Genomic DNA, 16,543 nt, shown 5'->3' on the forward strand with positions numbered 1-16,543 from the left:
CATACATAAAATGGAATTTAGTAATTTTGCCTTATCAGAAACTACTTTTATTATTCATTTATTTTTTTTGCCATGCACGTTCCGGAAAAACCTAAAACGTGTTGCTTTGACTTCGGTCTGGATTACGATGAAATTGTCTAAACTCAAAATAGTATACATATATTGCTGATAAAGTTATATGGTGCAAAAATCATTTGTTTGATGTTTGCATTATGATAATGCTAATTACGCTGAAATCACATGCAGATGCTCAATTAAATGGAAATTGTGAGAATTATACGTTGATGGCAGGTGAAACAATCGCAGAGCAAACACAGATTAGAATAGTCGGTGACGGGCAGTGGACAGAAATAGGAGCATGTGGAAACTCGAATCTGACCAAGTCTAATTGCGTTTCTTCATTCCAGCATGTCTTCAAATGAGGCCTACCACGAGCCGGGCGCCGGTGGAGATGGACCGGGCGAGTCCGCCGGTGGATCCGGCGGAGGCAGCCAGCGGAGCAGCCATCTACACCACCAGCAGATACTCAACGAGACGACCTATCTGAAACCCGCCGCCAAGCAGGCCTACTTCAGCGATGAGAAGGTCCTCATACCCGACGATGATCGCACAAATGTGAGTCTGCTCGAAAATCGATAATTAAATAAACTTAAACCATTGTCTTGTACTCTGCAGGTTGGTTTCAGCTTTCGCAAGCTGTGGGCCTTCACGGGACCCGGTTTTCTTATGTCCATTGCGTATCTGGATCCCGGTAACATCGAATCCGATATGCAATCTGGTGCGGCGGCCAAGTACAAGATCTTGTGGGTCTTGCTGTGGGCCACCGTCTTGGGCCTGCTTATGCAACGCTTGGCTGCAAGGTGAGTGGGTCTCTAAGTTACCCCAAGATATTGAAATCTAACTGTCAACAATCTGCCTTATAGACTGGGTGTTGTCACAGGCCTCCATCTGGCCGAGATGTGCTACAGGCAGTACAAGCGTCTGCCACGTTGGATCCTCTGGATAATGATTGAGATAGCCATTATTGGTTCCGACATGCAGGAGGTTATTGGCACGGCCATTGCCATATACCTGCTGTCGAATAAAGTGTAAGCATACCTAACGCGCGGAATATTGAAATACCCAGTTCTCATGCGGTACTTTCCCCTGTTTTGCAGTGTGCCTTTGTGGGGCGGCGTGTTGATTACCATTGTCGACACGTTCACGTTCCTGTTTCTGGACAAATACGGTCTACGCAAGCTGGAGTTCCTATTCGGCACACTCATCACCATAATGGCCGTCTCCTTCGGATATGAGGTAAGTTTAATAGCATCCAAAAAAAGTACCCACATTAAAGTTCGTCTTTAGTGTTTAAAGTAATCCCCGAAATCTACGAAAAATTCCCCTAGCTTTAAGTCAATAAAGTAGTTAGGAAATTACTTGCCAGACGTGAGTGCAAATATATTTTGTTTAAACAATTGTGGCGAGAGCAATAAAATAACATTTTTCGGAAGCTTTTTTACGTCTCGTCGTAAAACAGACCATTTTCATTTGATGTTTTTTCAATATAACTTGTTTATTAAAAAAAGGCAACCCTTATTCTTACTCTTAAATTTACGACATCGTCATGTTTACGTCCCAGATAATAAACAATTGTTCTTGAGCTGTCTGCCCCAGTCAGAGACCCAGTTGATTAGATAAGCTGCACTTGCACATTTCGAGGGGTTCTGGCCAGGGGGTGATGGGATCTACATCTGACTCTGGCCAGGCACATGATGCTGCCGGATATGACAAACAACATCCAGATGGGCTATATAATGGCAGACCTTATCAGTTTGATTATACAACGCAGAGTTTTAAAATTATCCATTGGGGATTTTTTATACAATATAAACAAATATTTAAATGGGGATTTTCTTTACAAATGAGTATAATTATTTATGTCATCCTATCAGAAAATAAGTAATATATCTTAGGGGAATTTGTTATTAATTTGAAACTAATTACTGAGTCAACCTAACTCCCTTGTTTATCTTTTTCAGTACATTGTGTCAGCCCCGAATCAAGGAGAAGTTCTCGAGGGGATGTTTGTGCCCTGGTGCTCAGACTGCAATTCGAACGTGTTGCTTCAAGCGGTAGGCGTAGTAGGTGCTGTCATAATGCCCCACAATCTCTACCTGCACTCGGCCTTGGTTAAGGTATAATACCACAAAGTTCTTTTGAAATTTCTTGCGTTTAACCTGGTTTTTGTTAACAGTCCCGCGATATAGATCGTCGCCAGCCAAAGAAAGTAAGCGAAGCGAATTTCTACTTCTTTATAGAGGCATCGGTAGCTCTGTTTGTGTCCTTTATTATCAATTTGTTTGTGGTTGCTGTGTTTGCCCATGGCATGTATGGAAAAACGAACAATGATGTGGTAAGTAGACGATCTTAAGATACAAATAATCATTAGACTGATGGTTAACTTTTTGTGACCCGCTAGCTTGATGTGTGTAAGGACAAGTCCATGTACGACGATGCCAAAATGTCATTCGTGGACAGTGTGAATGGAACTGCCATCATCGATGCGGATCTGTACAAAGGTGGACTCTTCCTTGGTTGCACCTTTGGCGCCGTGGCCATGTACATTTGGGGCGTGGGCATTCTGGCCGCCGGTCAGAGCTCCACCATGACGGGCACCTATGCGGGCCAGTTCTCCATGGAAGGATTCCTGAATCTACAGTGGCCGCGCTGGTGTCGCGTGCTGGTCACGCGCTGCATTGCCATTATTCCCACCTTCTGCCTGGCCATGTTCAGCAAGATGGAGGATCTGACCAGCATGAACGACATCCTGAATGCCGTGATGTCGCTCCAGCTGCCATTCGCTGCCATACCAACCATCGCATTCACCTCCTGCGCCGCCATCATGGGCGAGTTCGTCAATGGAGTGTGAGTTATCTAGTGACTTTTAATTGATTTCCGGGCAGTGTTTAATTTGCTTTGTTTACAGGGGAAACAAAATCGTGTCCATACTGCTCACCATTGTTGTGATTGGCGTAAATTTGTACTTTGTGGTGGTGCAGGTAGAGAGCATGGAAATCAAAGGCGGCCTGCTGGCCCTCGTCTGTGAGTATACAATTCTTTCTATTACAATAAACCTTTGCTAATGGTTTCCTTTCTTCCTTGCTATTTGCAGGTATATTTGCCATTCTTTATTTACTGTTTAACCTATACCTTGTGATACACATGGCTGCCTGCATGGGCAATCAGCGTCTAATGAACAGTCGGGTGAGTATTTTCGCCTCCACTTGGGGCACTTATCAAACGGGCTTTGCGAATCACAAATTAGGCGAACGTTTTGACACATTTTAAAGCATCGCAGATACCGCCATCAATGAACTGACTTTATCAAATTACGTGACTGACCACATATGGTTCTTGGGGGCTTTTGGGGGCTTATGCCTACTTCATCTACTGGTACTCAAGGTATTCTCTGTTTACAGTGGGTGCAGCGCTTCGTGTTGCCAAGCCAGAACAGCTTTTCGATAAAGAACGCCAACTCGACGTATGCCAGGTATGTTCCGGATTTGTTTCACCCAACTACATCATCCTCCACAACACACTCAAATGCACAAACTCTCTCGATCTGCATATCCTTCTTTAGGAGCTATCCTTTCTAACCTATAGCTTGTGATTAAGTTCCTACCTGCACTATTCTACTGTTACAATTTCTAATTTATCCTAATCCTATTCCCATCTGTAAGCTCTATCCTCCTTCTATCTCCTCTACTAATTTACATTTGGTTACGATCTCTGAACCGAAACTAAACCCCCAAATCGTATCTTGCTATGCTCTCTTCTCTCGATTCTTCACAGTGATGTAACCTTAGTTGTAGGCGAATCTGCTACTAACACGGTGAAAGGTCTCGATACCGTCTCGGAGAAAGTGCCTAACTGAATCATCCCAGTGACTCATTCAGGCCAGACTCCCCCACACACACCCTTGTGATATTAACACTAAATCACACGCTTAACACTACTAACATGTACCTAGTAGGGCTCTACGCAACCCTTAGAATTTGTAAGGCATGTCTTTAGGGGAACTACGTTTGTATATAGAAAGCATTTACCCATCAACGATGGGGTCCTATAGATAGTAAGCGTGACACTGGTAAGTCTCCACTGATTGTTTTATCGAGTAATGGGTATTATGTACTCGTAAGGCTTTGGCGCTTAGCATGTTTAATAAAATTGCATTTATCACTAAGTATTACTCGAAAAGTCTTTCAATTCATTGGTAATTGGTATTTGGCCATAAGTGCCAAGAGAAGCCGCTCTAGAAATGGAAAATGATCGGAATTAAAAGGAATAACTGCAAAATAAAGGAAGGAATGTACAAATTCAAAAACTGCTTAAACGAACAATTTATTATTTAGCATTTAAGCTTTATAAGAGATAGTTATACGTACCTCTAGATTATTTTAAGTGTACTTTTTGGCAACGGGCATAAAGCACATTGGGCGTGGCTCATTTATCATCTAAGTCATACTAAAATATTAAATAAATTCGTGGCTAATTTTCAAATAATTTGTATCATGACATTTTTCTTTTATTATATGTACTTGGAAACCCTGTACTCTCTGTATGTGTCTGTGTGTTTCACAACTCTCCCCCTATCCGTTCTATCCTATACACCATATACACCCCACTCTTATACTCGGTGTCTACTACTCGACTGGATTGATTGATGTTTCTCGTTTCCCATTCATTTGTGGCTAATTGAAATGTGCGAAACAAATACACAACAAACAACTACAATAAAACCACCAACTATTTTAAATTGACAAACACAAAAACCAATTTAAACACAAAAACACACACACGACGTCCACAAAATTATACTTAATATTTATGTGGAAATGGATTTTTTGGCACTGATACAAACAAATTGAAATCACTTTTCGAAACTTTTTGATCGAATATATTCAAAATTGATTTCTAAAGAATTGCGCATAATATGCAAAATTTCAATGCAACATAATCCAATGCGAAGCAAAAGCGAAGCTAATTGAATTGGCTGAATTTCGATCGATTGTTGAACGCGTGCCATGACCAATGAAACAATTAAGAGGGTACCAAAATAAAAATCCATTTTTGTTCACTTGACTGTAAATATCATGGCCAAAATGCGCCGCGCCTTAATATGTGCTGGTCAAAACTGATTTTTTCTCTTTGCTTGGGGCCTCATCAACGTGAACTACTACCACTTGACTTCTGGATCGGATCCTGCATATAATGTATATAGCGAGCTGACGCTAAACGATAATGGAATCGCAAGAAACTCCATTCAGAATCCAAATCAGAATCTCACCCAACGAAGCCAATTAAGATAGTTTTAAGTCAAATTTCCTCACCTTAACTCGATTGTACAATTTGAAATTTATGTAAATCTTGTAAAGAATTTATGCTCCTAAGATCGTGCACTTTAAGTATTTTCCCTTTAGATGATCTTTCTTAGTGTAATTATTAGACGAATTGTACGTACTACTCTTTTGAATACATTTTGTTGATATTAGACGTTTTGTATAAATCACTATGTACATTTTAGATTCTGTATGTATATTAGTAGACATATTTATTAACACTAGAAATAAAAGAATTTCACAAAACTTTCCACTCTCTTTTCCAGACAATAAAAATACAAATTTCGTTTTTGTGTTCGCTGGTGGTTTTTTACTTTTTACTATGTTTGCTTTGAACTTGTTTGTTTACGTGTGAATTAAATGTGTTTAGGAATTTCATGAAGAGTTTTTATCTGTTTTGGCTAACTATATGTATGTGAACTGAATAGAAATTTCATTTTTTCTTGAGTTATACATTTATTTTTGTTGTCTTTACTATGTTTAGATAATTAAGACGATTGTTAAATTCTAGAGGGAGGGAATTTCGGTGGGCTGATAAAAACAATAGGGCTATAACGCATGTTAGTGTAAAATCCCGAATTTTTATAACACTGATAAAATTTAAAATCTTATAAAAAATATTGGTCTGTCAACATTTCTATAAACTTTATAGCACAAAGAGTGGTATTCACTTTAATTAAAAGGTTAAATTTTCAGCTTGCCCTCTTTATACAGAACTTTTCGATTGAAACACTTCTTCAAAAGTAAAAACTAAATAAAATGAAATATTTCATATGTAATGTTAATAATCACGCTTCAAATATTAGTTTAGTATATTAATTTTTTACGGGGATATGATTCTGTTTTTTAAGATATGTAGATACTGATGGCAATTTGATTTCATGCAAAGTTAAAAGTATAGAAGACAACAATACGTGTAGCCTTTTTCTGATTCATAAATATAATACTCGTAATAAGCTTTGTAACTATTTGCCAATGATGTAAAAATACGCCTAGTTTATTTTAAGCCTTTAATAAAACATTAAAATGACTCACTAAACAACTGTACTCCATCGCCTTAGTAATTAAATGGATCGATGGATATTAAAATATTTTTTTTATAAGAAATGCTAGCTTGACCGTGAACTTTATGCTGGTAATCTTTATTCTATCCTGTGAACTTTAAATCTGTGCTGATTTTACCGGGCTCTTCTGTAATTTCTATTTAGATTAATATTGCATTATCGAGAGAATCGCACTCAACCAACCTCACATATACCCTGCATCAACCATCAATCATCACTCACTTATAACACTTTCCCACATCACTTTCCTTGCAGGATTGCCACGAGTGCCGACCAAGAGGCGGAGGGCTTGGACGGTGAGGATGCGTAGCCATTACTGTGCTGCACTGATTCCGATGGCAGTGAGGAGGTTTGTTTCACCAACAGCAACAACAACGAGCTGGGCTGCCCCAGCAGCAACCTGAACGGAACTGGGGGTCAGCACGTAGTCCTCAGCTAGCGGTGGCGTTCGAATTGGCTCCGTGAATGCCGCCGCCGTAACAAACCACTCGACAACGGACACGATGTGGCAGAGTGCTCCGGGGTCAGGTCGAAATGCGACTTGACCTGGCTGGCGGAGGTGGGATTGGCGTCCGTTGTCGCCTCGGGTATTCTTTTTTAAGGGGTCCTCCGAGAGGACCTGGGATCAGTGTAACACAATAACTAAATTCTAACTTAATGCAAGCCAAAAATGGGTAATGAACACTACTTACTAAAAGCGATGAGAGACAAAAAAAATCCATGAGATCGTCTAAATTATCACTAATCGAAAGCACTTTTAATTAAAGCAAATAGTTATAAAGTCTATTAATAATAAGGCTGTGAAATTAACTGAGCGTAAATCGAACCACAATTCTAATCGTGTTTAAATTCGTCTGTAAAATTGTATCATTGTATCTCTCTATTGAATGTGTGTAGTAATTATTTATCAAATTTTTAAAAAGAGAAACTTTGTACTTTGTATTTATTTTGTACTGTTTAACCTAAGATATCCTTTTTTAAAGCTGCACTTTTTAATGAAAACTAAAGGTCCAGTGGAGTCCATCATCTCCTAGCTAGCCGCATACATATATTTTAAAATTGTTGTGTACAAAAATCGCTATAAATAAAAAATTGTATTATACTAAGAAGAATCTTGTATGGTGTTCTTTACTTTTCTAAATTGCAGTTGAAAGATCTGAGATAACTCTAGAAATATGTCTGTGTTATGCGTCAATATCAGTGATCATCTGAGCCAATCGAAAACGTGTTGCAAACTACGATTACTTTTAGCTGTAATACAAATTAGCCCTATAATGACCCATTAGGCGACTGAAAGTGAAAATTACAGCCAGATAATAATTAAATCGATTATTCTAAAGAGTGTTAGATGTCAGGAGTGGGCGCGGGTGTCGATATCTATTATATCCATTCATTGAAATGCTATTATCCGATTTGCATATGCATGTAACCTAGTAATTATTCGCAGACTCTTAACAGCCTATAAAAGCGGATAGTTGGTCGCAAACCCATTCATTAACAAGCTGGCACTAAACCGAATCGAAATGAAGGTGATCTTATTTATTTTCTGTCTGTGGAGGGCTGTCGTTATGGGACAGCTGCGTAAGTAGAAGGACATTCTCTATTAGACCCTTGGTCACTTGTACAACTTGTAGCTCCTGAGATTGGGAAATGTAAAGCTGGCGATTCCATCTGCGTGGCGGAAATGTTTACCCGAATTATGCGATTGTACCCCAAGGGTCTGGCCTCCATTGGATTAGGTGCCCTCGATTCCATTTCATTTGAGAATGTTATCGTTAGTCGGATAGAACCAGGCGACCCAGCAACGTTGGATCTGAGATTCCATAACTTAACCGTAAGTGGATTCGCGGACGCTACAGTGGCGGAGTCAAAGGGATTTGACGCGGAGCTGCCACGAGTCCTGGAGCTAAGTGGCTGGACTCCATTGTTGAAACTGGATGGGTTCTACGAGATGCACGGTAGTCTGCTGACTTTGCCCATTCAGGGTAAAGGTCATGCTCTGGTTGAGATCAAGGAGTGCCGTTTCCGCTGCAAAATGAGGGCGCTGGAGAAACTTCGCGGAGATGACAAGCGCTATGCTGAGATAGCCAAGGTCAAGTGCTTGTTGGATGTGCAAGGGTAAGATTATGCTTTCTACTGATTAAAACTTGATCTTTAAGACCCTCCATCATCAGAGTGCATCTGAATTTTGAGAATCTATTTAATAATCCGGAGCTGAGTGACGCCATGAACGAGGTGGCCAACGCCAAATGGCTGGATATTTGGCATACCCTTCGCAAGGGTATCACTTCCGCAGTGGATGAACTGGTTCAGTCGGTTCTCAAGAGAGTGGCTGACAAGCTACCATATGACGATATTTATAGAGATTAAAAGCTCAAGCTTTTGTTCTTTCCTAAATACCTAGATGTTTTCATTTAGATTATAAATAAAATATATATTTACCGTATGCTCTTTCAATTGCATTTAAGTGTGGAATATCCAAACTGATTTTTACTTATTTATAAGTTATGTCCAGCTGTAGCAAAGGATTCTGGTTCATTCGCTAGAAAAAGCTTGCTCAACGGGTTAAAGCTCAACTACTATAAAAATATCATTTAGTTTAAAGGGTTAGTCAGTGGGAATAATGCAATTGAGCTTGATATATCTGGCACTAGTTGCCCACCTAGTCGCAGCTAATCAATTGCGTAAGTGTTTCGCAACACCAAGCTTTAAACGGAAAACAATAACTTGACATTTAGAACAGCTTCTGGAATAGAAAAGTGTCGCCACCAGGACGACATATGTCTCCTGCACACCAGCAACTTGGTGATCCGACGATATGGAAAAACTGGAATGGCACAGATGAATATAGAACCATTGGATGCTATTAAGGTACCCCCATACGATCTTCAGAAAGGGAATCGTGATCAACCCTTATGGCATGACTGGAAAGTGAGTGACCAATGGGTCTACGGTTATGAGAACACCACATTGACCAAAATCCACGGATTCGATCGAGACCCTACTCGTTCGCAGGTGGAGATACATGGCCGAGTACCCAGCGTGAGGTCTACGGCGCAATTCCAATTTATATCGCGATTTCTCACCTTAAAACTAAATACGACAGGTCGAGCGAAATCTGATTTACAGAACTTTCGGTTTGTTCTTAAATTCTCCCTCACTGCTGACGACAAAGGCTATGCTAAGATCTACAAACTTACACTTAATTTTGATTTGGATCGGTAAACTTGTTTTACAATTTAATTTTTTTCAACGGTATAGTTTTATACCTATTTGACTTTCAGCTGGATTCAGGAGTTGGAAGACCTATTTGTGGGCAATACAGATCTTACCGTGATCGCTAACGAATGGATGAACCGGAACTGGAGAGAGTTTTGGGTTGATTTTGAACCGGAAATAACCGAAACCGCTCGTCTATTAATACATGAAAAACTGGATAACATTTTTGCAGCCGTGCCCTATAAAGATTTGTTTCTTTAGGTTAAATAAAAGTGACTACGTTCACTTGATTGCTGTGCTCTAAAAAAGCTTATTGAAAAACATTTAATTCAGGTGTGGGGTGAGATCGATCGAGAAGTGATAATATAAGGCAGTAAATTGTTTTATTATAGCACTGAGAAGAATTGTTGTTAAATACCTTCAACTTATTCTCGAATATGCTGTAAGATAATCTTATAAAGAATAACTTAAGAACTTCGATTTTTAAAATAGCACTATTTATTTTTCTCAGTGTGTAGGTTAGGTTTCCTTGTAAATGTTACGGCACTAGAATTCATTGATTCTAATCACCGAGTAGTTGCCATCGGCTGTGTAAGAGCTTTGGTTTTATTTCCGATTTTAGTTTACGTTGAAAAGGTGAATCTTACCCCAAATTTTTTAGGAACTGATTCCGGAAATAGTTACATTGATAATAATGATTCTGGTAAAAACCCTCTTCCTAAGTGTTCAAGGATTTGTACCTATCCGATGTGGTATATATTAACGGGTATCTAATTGTCGAGGCCGTCGACTATAGCAACTAAATATGAGATTCTGATAAATATCTGATCCCATCAAAAACGTAATGCAATCTACGGTTACGTTTAATTGTAATACAAATCTGCATTCGTAATGATCGATTAGCTGTAAGCTAAAATTATAGCCCCAAACGCTTAATGATGTGGTAATTAATGTCTGGTGTGCTGGTGGGCCTCACACATGGTTCTATATATCTATTATCCGATTTGCACTTGGGGGTAACTGGTAATTATTGGCTAACACTTAATAGCATATTAAATAGTTATTCGATAGGCTTCAATTTATTATGAGGCTAACGATGTTTTGCGTAAATGGAAGGACATTCACGGTAGCTTACTGACAATTCCCATTCAGGGAAAAGGCCAAGCTATGATTTTTAGAATCTCTTCAATAAACCGGAGTTCTTGGATTTGGTGAACGCCAAGTGGCTTAATTATGACTTACGATTTCTATAGAATCTATATAGTACATAGTATCTATAGTACAGATACTCGTATTAGAAGTGCCAATAAACTCAGATTTATTGGTACGATTTAGAAAACTGTAATTTTCTAGGTGCTATTTAACCCGTGCTTAACAATGTTAAAATAATTGTACTAATTATACCCAAAACTCGTAGAGTAAACGGGTATACTAGATTCGTCGGAAAGTTTATACCAGGTAGGAAGAAGCGTTTCCATCTGTCCGTCTGAACGAATGAACGCTGAGATATTGGAAACTATAAAAGCTAGAATGTCGGGATTAAGCGTGCAGATCGGAGTGCCACACCCCCTCTAACTCCCACAAACGCCCATAATGCTTATAAAGTAGTCTGTGCTACGCCAATAGAAATGCCCCAGAAATTTTATTTTCATTGAAATTTGGAACACGGTAGCAGGTATCTTATAGTCGAGGCACTTGACCTGTAGCGTTTTGCAAGGACTCTGATTCATTTGATAGATAACGATTTTTCAACAAGGTAAAGCTCCACAACTATAAAAATATCGCTTAACTTTGAGCATTTGCCAGTGGGAATAATGCACTTGAGCTTGATATATCTCGCACTTGTTGCTCAGCTCGTAACAGCTTTTCAATTGCGTAAGAATATTGAAGCAGCAAGCTTTAAACGGAAGTCTATAACTTGACGTTTTGAACAGCTTCTGAAATAGAAAAGTGTCGCTACCAGGATAATATATGTCTCTTGCGGAGCAGCAACTTGCTGATCCGACGGTATGGAAAAACAGGACTACCGGAAATCAATTTGGAACCACAGGACGCTATTAAAGTTCCACCCTACACACTTCAGCGGGGGAATCGCGATCTGCATTTCTGGCACGACTGGAACGTGAGTGACCAATGGGTCTACGGATTTGAGAACACCACCTTGACCAAGATCCAAGGATTCGACCGAGACCCTAGGCGTTCGCAAGTGGAGATACATGGTCGTGTTCCCAGCGTGAGCTCTACGCTGCGATTTCAATTTTTATCGCAATTTCTCACCTTAAAAGTAAACACGACTGGTCGAGCAAAGTCAGATTTTCAGAACTTTCGGTTTATTCTTAAATTCTCCCTCACTGCTGACGACAAAGGATATGCTAAGATCTACAAACTTACCCTTAATTTGGATTTGGATCGGTAAACTTGTTTTTAATTTTTTTCGAATGTTTTGTTTTATGCCTATTTGACTTTCAGCTGGATTCAGGAGTTGGAAGACCTATTTGTAAGCAATACAGATCTTACCGTGATCGCTAACGAATGGATGAACCGGAACTGGAGAGAGTATTGGGTGGATATTGAACCGGAAATAACGGAAATCGTTCGTCTATTAATACTTGAAAAATTTGATAAAATTTTTGCTGCGGTGCCCTATAAAGATATGTTTCTTCAGGTGTAAATAAAAGTGATTACGTTCACTTGATTGCTGGGCTTAAACTGTGCTTATTGGAAAAAAATTGAGTTCAGGTGTGGTGTAAGCTTTAACTCTGAGCGGAGATGAATATCTCTCTCTACTCTCATTTGCAGGGTTGAGATCGACCGAAAAGTGATTATATAAGGCAGTATATTATTTTATTATAGCACTGAGAGGAATAGTAACTAAATATCTTGATAAGTATGTATATTAGAAATATTTTAAATTTGAATTTCTACTTGAATGTGCTTTAAGAAAATCTTAATCTTAAGTAATTACTTATAACTTTGGCTTTTAAAAATAGCAACATTCACCAAACCAAAATCAGTTAAGTTCGAAAAGAGATCTTGGTTGGTTCTTCCTAAAACCGATTTACTAGTTTGTTTGATGATTCGTTCCGAACTGATAAAGATTTCAAATAAACTTTTGCTTAATACTGCTTACTTAGACAAAGTGAACAATAATTTTCGCTAAAAATGTTTTGAATAAATCAGACTAAATTTATTTTATAGCATATACCCCCAGGTTATGAGTTTAGGAAGAGAGAAAATATGAAAACTGGTTCTCTGCCTATGCGCATTCCTGCCAGGTTTCTTGGCCTTAAAAATGAGAGTCATACTTACATATCTAGATTGTATGTTTTATAACCAAATGGCTGGTGTGAAGCTCAGAGTCAGACCAAAATGTATGTTTATTTTATAAAGATTCTAGGGCTGCTTCAATTGATTGCCAATCTGAAATGTGAAGAGCTGGGAAAGTCTTCAATATAAGTAAAAAACAAAACTAGTCCGGCCAGAATTTCCTCAGGCATCACCAAAGACTTCAAAAGATGGAACTACTGGGTCTCTAACTAAAAGTAAAAACTATAGCCCCAAACGGTTAATGATGTAATTATTAATGTGCTCCCATTTAAAGGAAAGTTTAAGCTCTGGAGATTAAGAATTGTCATTGCATCTGCATTTTGAGTGTCTCTTCAATAATCCGGAATTGAGTGGCCATAAAGAATTAAGACAACGCCGAACAATTTGGCTGAACTCTCAAGGGAGTGGCTAAGAAGTTACCATGCTATTATTTGTATAAATTCTATACTGCAGAGATTAGTAATTCCAGAATTGGTTAGATTTTAAAACTTTTTTTTCATTAGAAAACTGAAATATTAGTCGGGAAGTATGTGATAGGTAGAAGGACGCGTTTCCGACCCTAAAATGTATATATTTTTTTGATCAGGATCACTAGCTAAGTCGATCTATCCGCTTGTCCATCCGTCCGCATGAACGCTGAGGTCTCGAAAGTACAGCCAATAAATCAAAAAAATTTAAACTTAATTTAATGATATATACCTGTATAATTCATTTAATTATTTTTTTTATTAAAGAACAAAACATAGAGGGTGTGGTGCTAGCTGCGAGCTGCGCTGGCATCGAGTACCCCTGAATTTGAATTAAATTAAAATTTGAATCCATGTAATTTGTATCTGATAATCTGATTCAATTGCTAAAACGCTTTTTCAACCGGCTAAAGCTTCACAACTATAATATCGTTTAACTTTGAGCATTTGCCAGTGGGAATAATGCAATTGAGCTTGATATATCTCGTACTTGTTGCTCACCTGGTAGCATCCACTCAATTGCGTAAGAATATTGCATAGCAAGCTTTAAACGGAAGTCAATAACTTAACTCTTTGAATAGCTTCTGATGTAGAAAAGTGTCGCTACCACGACGATAACTGTATCTTGCGCAGCGGCAACTGGGTGATCCAGCGATATGGTAAAACAGGAGTGGCACAGATGAATATAGAACCAGTGGATGCTATTAAGGTACCCCCTTACGAGCTTCAGAAGGGGAATCGTGATCAACCCTTCTGGCATGACTGGAAAGTGATTGACCAATGGGTCTACGGTTTTGAGAACACCACCTTGACCAAGATCCAAGGATTCGACCGAGACCCTAGGCGTTCGCAGGTTGAGATACATGGTCGAGTACCCAGCGTGAGCTCTACGGCGCGATTTCAATTCAATTCCAAATTTCTCACATTGAAATTGAATGCGACTGGTGGTGGCAAGACAGATTTCCAAAACTTTCGGTTTATCGCTAAGTTCTCTCTTACAGTAGATAACAAAGGATATGCTAAGATCTACAAACTAAGTCTCAGTTTGGGTTTGGACCGGTAAATTTTTTATTTATTTTTTTTGTACTATTTTCTAGAAAATGGTTCAGTGGTTTTTTTTTTTCAGCTGGATTCAAATGCTGGATGATCTTTTTGTGGGCAACACAGATCTTTCCGTAATCGCTAACGAATGGATCAACGTGAACTGGCATGAGTATTGGGTGGATATCGAACCGGATATAACGGAATTTACGCGTCGATTTTTAATTAAAAAACTGAACAGAGTTTTCTCCACGGTGCTCTATAAAGATTTCTTTCTTTAGGCTAGTTAAAAGTGATTTTATTCACTTGATTTCTTTACTCTGAGCGCACTGATTTATTGGATAAAATACTGAAGCTTGAAACCCGGTAGCTTTTCAGCTTAGCTATCGTTTTACAAGGGGAGGTCGATCGAGTAGTGCTAATATAAGGCAGTAAATTATTTAGTAGCAGCACTGAGGAGAATCTTAAATAAAAATGCGAGCTGTATAACTATGCGATTTAACATTCACGTCGTGATAATAATTTAAATAAAATGAAAATACATTTTGTTCCCATTTAAATATTCAATTGGTTGGGTTGGTGGTAAAGGTCATACTTGTAAAGGCATTATATAACTTGTATGTCAATTATGCCCCATGTACGTAAGAATATTTACTGATGACCATCCTTAAAATAAACTTAAGGCCATTTAAGATATACATTTTTTCTCAGTGGGTATATAGCATCTAAGCTTATAGACAACACGTTATGATAATGGGAGCTTTTAAGATTTCCTTAGAAAAATCCGCCATAACAACAAATCGATTTTGATCACCGAGTAGTTGCTATCGGCTATGCAAGTGCTTCGGTTTACTGAGAGTTTAGGTGTGCTCTGTAAAGGATTGTTTTTTTTTCCGCTCTGATATGCGTTCCCTGGCTTACGTGGCTATCAGCGTTCAGCTATTCGTCGGACTGCAGTGCCAGAGTTTGCGTGGGTTTTTTATAGGATTATTCCTATAATAACTGTTTAATTAACCTCCCATATACAGCTGCTAAGGTGAAAAAATGCCATTACGGTGACGGAAAGTGCTTAGTAGAGTCGGCCAATGCCCTGCTGAGGAACTTCCCAAAGGGCATACCCGAGGTCAATCTGAAGCCCTTCAATGTGCTGCCCGTGCGGGACTGGCTGCTGGTCAATGATTCCCAGGTGGGTGGTGCCTGGTACTTCTTCGAACTGCTAAACCAGATCAACTACGGCTTCGAGAACACCACCATTACGGAGATCCGGGGCTTCGACAAAGATCCCACAGCCACCAGGATCGAAATTCATGGGAAGATTCCCCGGCTGGTCTACAAGGGCGACTATTTGGCCAAAGGTCGGATGCTCTGGTTCGTGGATATAAACTCTCACGGTACCTCCGAGTCGGACTTCCTTAATTTCCGGTTCGATCTAACGTTAAAAGTGCGCATCGAGTACAGGAACAACAAGCGATACCTAAAGATCTATGAACTTGTTCCGAATATAAGACTGGATCGGTAAGTCTATGCGTATTTTATCAGATCTGAAACTTTTTAAAACTAATTGGTCTAATAACTTTTATCTTTTTCAAAGGTGGATAATGTGGCTGGACAACTTCTTTCCAGACAATGAAGACCTGACCATAGCTATCAACAATCTGTTTAATCGGAATTGGGTGGAGTTCTGGAACGAACTAGAGCCGGGAATTCTAAGCCTGTTTGAAACCGTCTTCCTAAGCCTGTTCGAAGATTTATTCGAAAAAGTACCTTACGATGATCTGTTCCTAGCCGATGAAGACTCCAAATAGACTTTAGCTTACTAATAAGTTATTAAACATAATGTAGTGTAAATAAAATAGGGTAAAAAATTCTTAACTAAACATATTTTATTTTAATTAAGCTGAGTTAAATCCTATTTATTGTGGGGTTTGTCTCTTAATAAGTTTTAAGCGACATATCACAGGGGGAGAATAAATACATATGATTTGAAAACAAGTTCTCGATTTATGCGCATTCCTTCCAGGTTTGTTGGCCTTAGAAAACTGCG

General features: G+C 39.0%; 6 protein-coding genes across 10 annotated transcripts; all 6 read left to right on the forward strand.

The window, feature by feature from the left end:
- Nucleotides 1-407: 407 nt before the first annotated feature.
- Mvl (solute carrier family member malvolio) lies at nt 408-7,557 on the forward strand. Of its 5 annotated transcripts, none has more exons than XM_065865791.2 (11): nt 408-615; nt 676-860; nt 924-1,088; nt 1,158-1,296; nt 2,022-2,177; nt 2,237-2,395; nt 2,462-2,907; nt 2,969-3,084; nt 3,155-3,246; nt 3,462-3,532; nt 6,701-7,557. In XM_065865791.2, exons 1-11 carry the CDS (start codon nt 409-411, stop codon nt 6,753-6,755), a joined length of 1,791 nt encoding a protein of 596 aa, XP_065721863.2. In that variant the 5' UTR covers nt 408; the 3' UTR covers nt 6,756-7,557. The 5 variants fall into 5 exon arrangements, with proteins under 5 accessions (XP_065721863.2, XP_065721865.2, XP_065721861.2 ...); XM_065865793.2 differs by lacking the exon at nt 6,701-7,557 and adding an exon at nt 5,648-6,526; XM_065865789.2 differs by lacking the exon at nt 6,701-7,557 and adding an exon at nt 5,264-5,627.
- A 317-nt stretch (nt 7,558-7,874) lies between these two features.
- Jhbp15 (Juvenile hormone binding protein 15) lies at nt 7,875-8,891 on the forward strand. Its single transcript, XM_017069598.4, has 3 exons — nt 7,875-8,026; nt 8,080-8,563; nt 8,620-8,891. The coding sequence occupies exons 1-3, from the start codon at nt 7,969-7,971 to the stop codon at nt 8,813-8,815; spliced, it is 738 nt and encodes a 245-aa protein (XP_016925087.4). The 5' UTR covers nt 7,875-7,968; the 3' UTR covers nt 8,816-8,891.
- A 92-nt stretch (nt 8,892-8,983) lies between these two features.
- On the forward strand, nt 8,984-9,949 carry LOC108006134 (protein takeout). The gene is made up of 3 exons (XM_017069590.4): nt 8,984-9,129; nt 9,189-9,666; nt 9,730-9,949. The coding sequence occupies exons 1-3, from the start codon at nt 9,069-9,071 to the stop codon at nt 9,923-9,925; spliced, it is 735 nt and encodes a 244-aa protein (XP_016925079.4). The 5' UTR covers nt 8,984-9,068; the 3' UTR covers nt 9,926-9,949.
- Nucleotides 9,950-11,452: 1,503 nt separating this feature from the next.
- LOC139353018 (uncharacterized) lies at nt 11,453-12,359 on the forward strand. Its single transcript, XM_070996056.1, has 3 exons — nt 11,453-11,539; nt 11,599-12,076; nt 12,134-12,359. The coding sequence occupies exons 1-3, from the start codon at nt 11,479-11,481 to the stop codon at nt 12,333-12,335; spliced, it is 741 nt and encodes a 246-aa protein (XP_070852157.1). The 5' UTR covers nt 11,453-11,478; the 3' UTR covers nt 12,336-12,359.
- A 1,513-nt stretch (nt 12,360-13,872) lies between these two features.
- LOC108018382 (protein takeout) lies at nt 13,873-15,059 on the forward strand. Its single transcript, XM_017085928.4, has 3 exons — nt 13,873-13,981; nt 14,040-14,517; nt 14,585-15,059. Exons 1-3 carry the CDS (start codon nt 13,921-13,923, stop codon nt 14,778-14,780), a joined length of 735 nt encoding a protein of 244 aa, XP_016941417.4. The 5' UTR covers nt 13,873-13,920; the 3' UTR covers nt 14,781-15,059.
- A 229-nt stretch (nt 15,060-15,288) lies between these two features.
- Nucleotides 15,289-16,376, forward strand: LOC108018383 (circadian clock-controlled protein daywake). Its single transcript, XM_017085929.4, has 3 exons — nt 15,289-15,469; nt 15,528-16,014; nt 16,091-16,376. The coding sequence occupies exons 1-3, from the start codon at nt 15,403-15,405 to the stop codon at nt 16,302-16,304; spliced, it is 768 nt and encodes a 255-aa protein (XP_016941418.3). The 5' UTR covers nt 15,289-15,402; the 3' UTR covers nt 16,305-16,376.
- Nucleotides 16,377-16,543: the final 167 nt, after the last annotated feature.

The sequence above is a fragment of the Drosophila suzukii genome, chromosome 3 (genome assembly GCF_043229965.1).
Source record: "Drosophila suzukii chromosome 3, CBGP_Dsuzu_IsoJpt1.0, whole genome shotgun sequence".
NCBI classification, from domain to species: domain Eukaryota; kingdom Metazoa; phylum Arthropoda; class Insecta; order Diptera; family Drosophilidae; genus Drosophila; species Drosophila suzukii.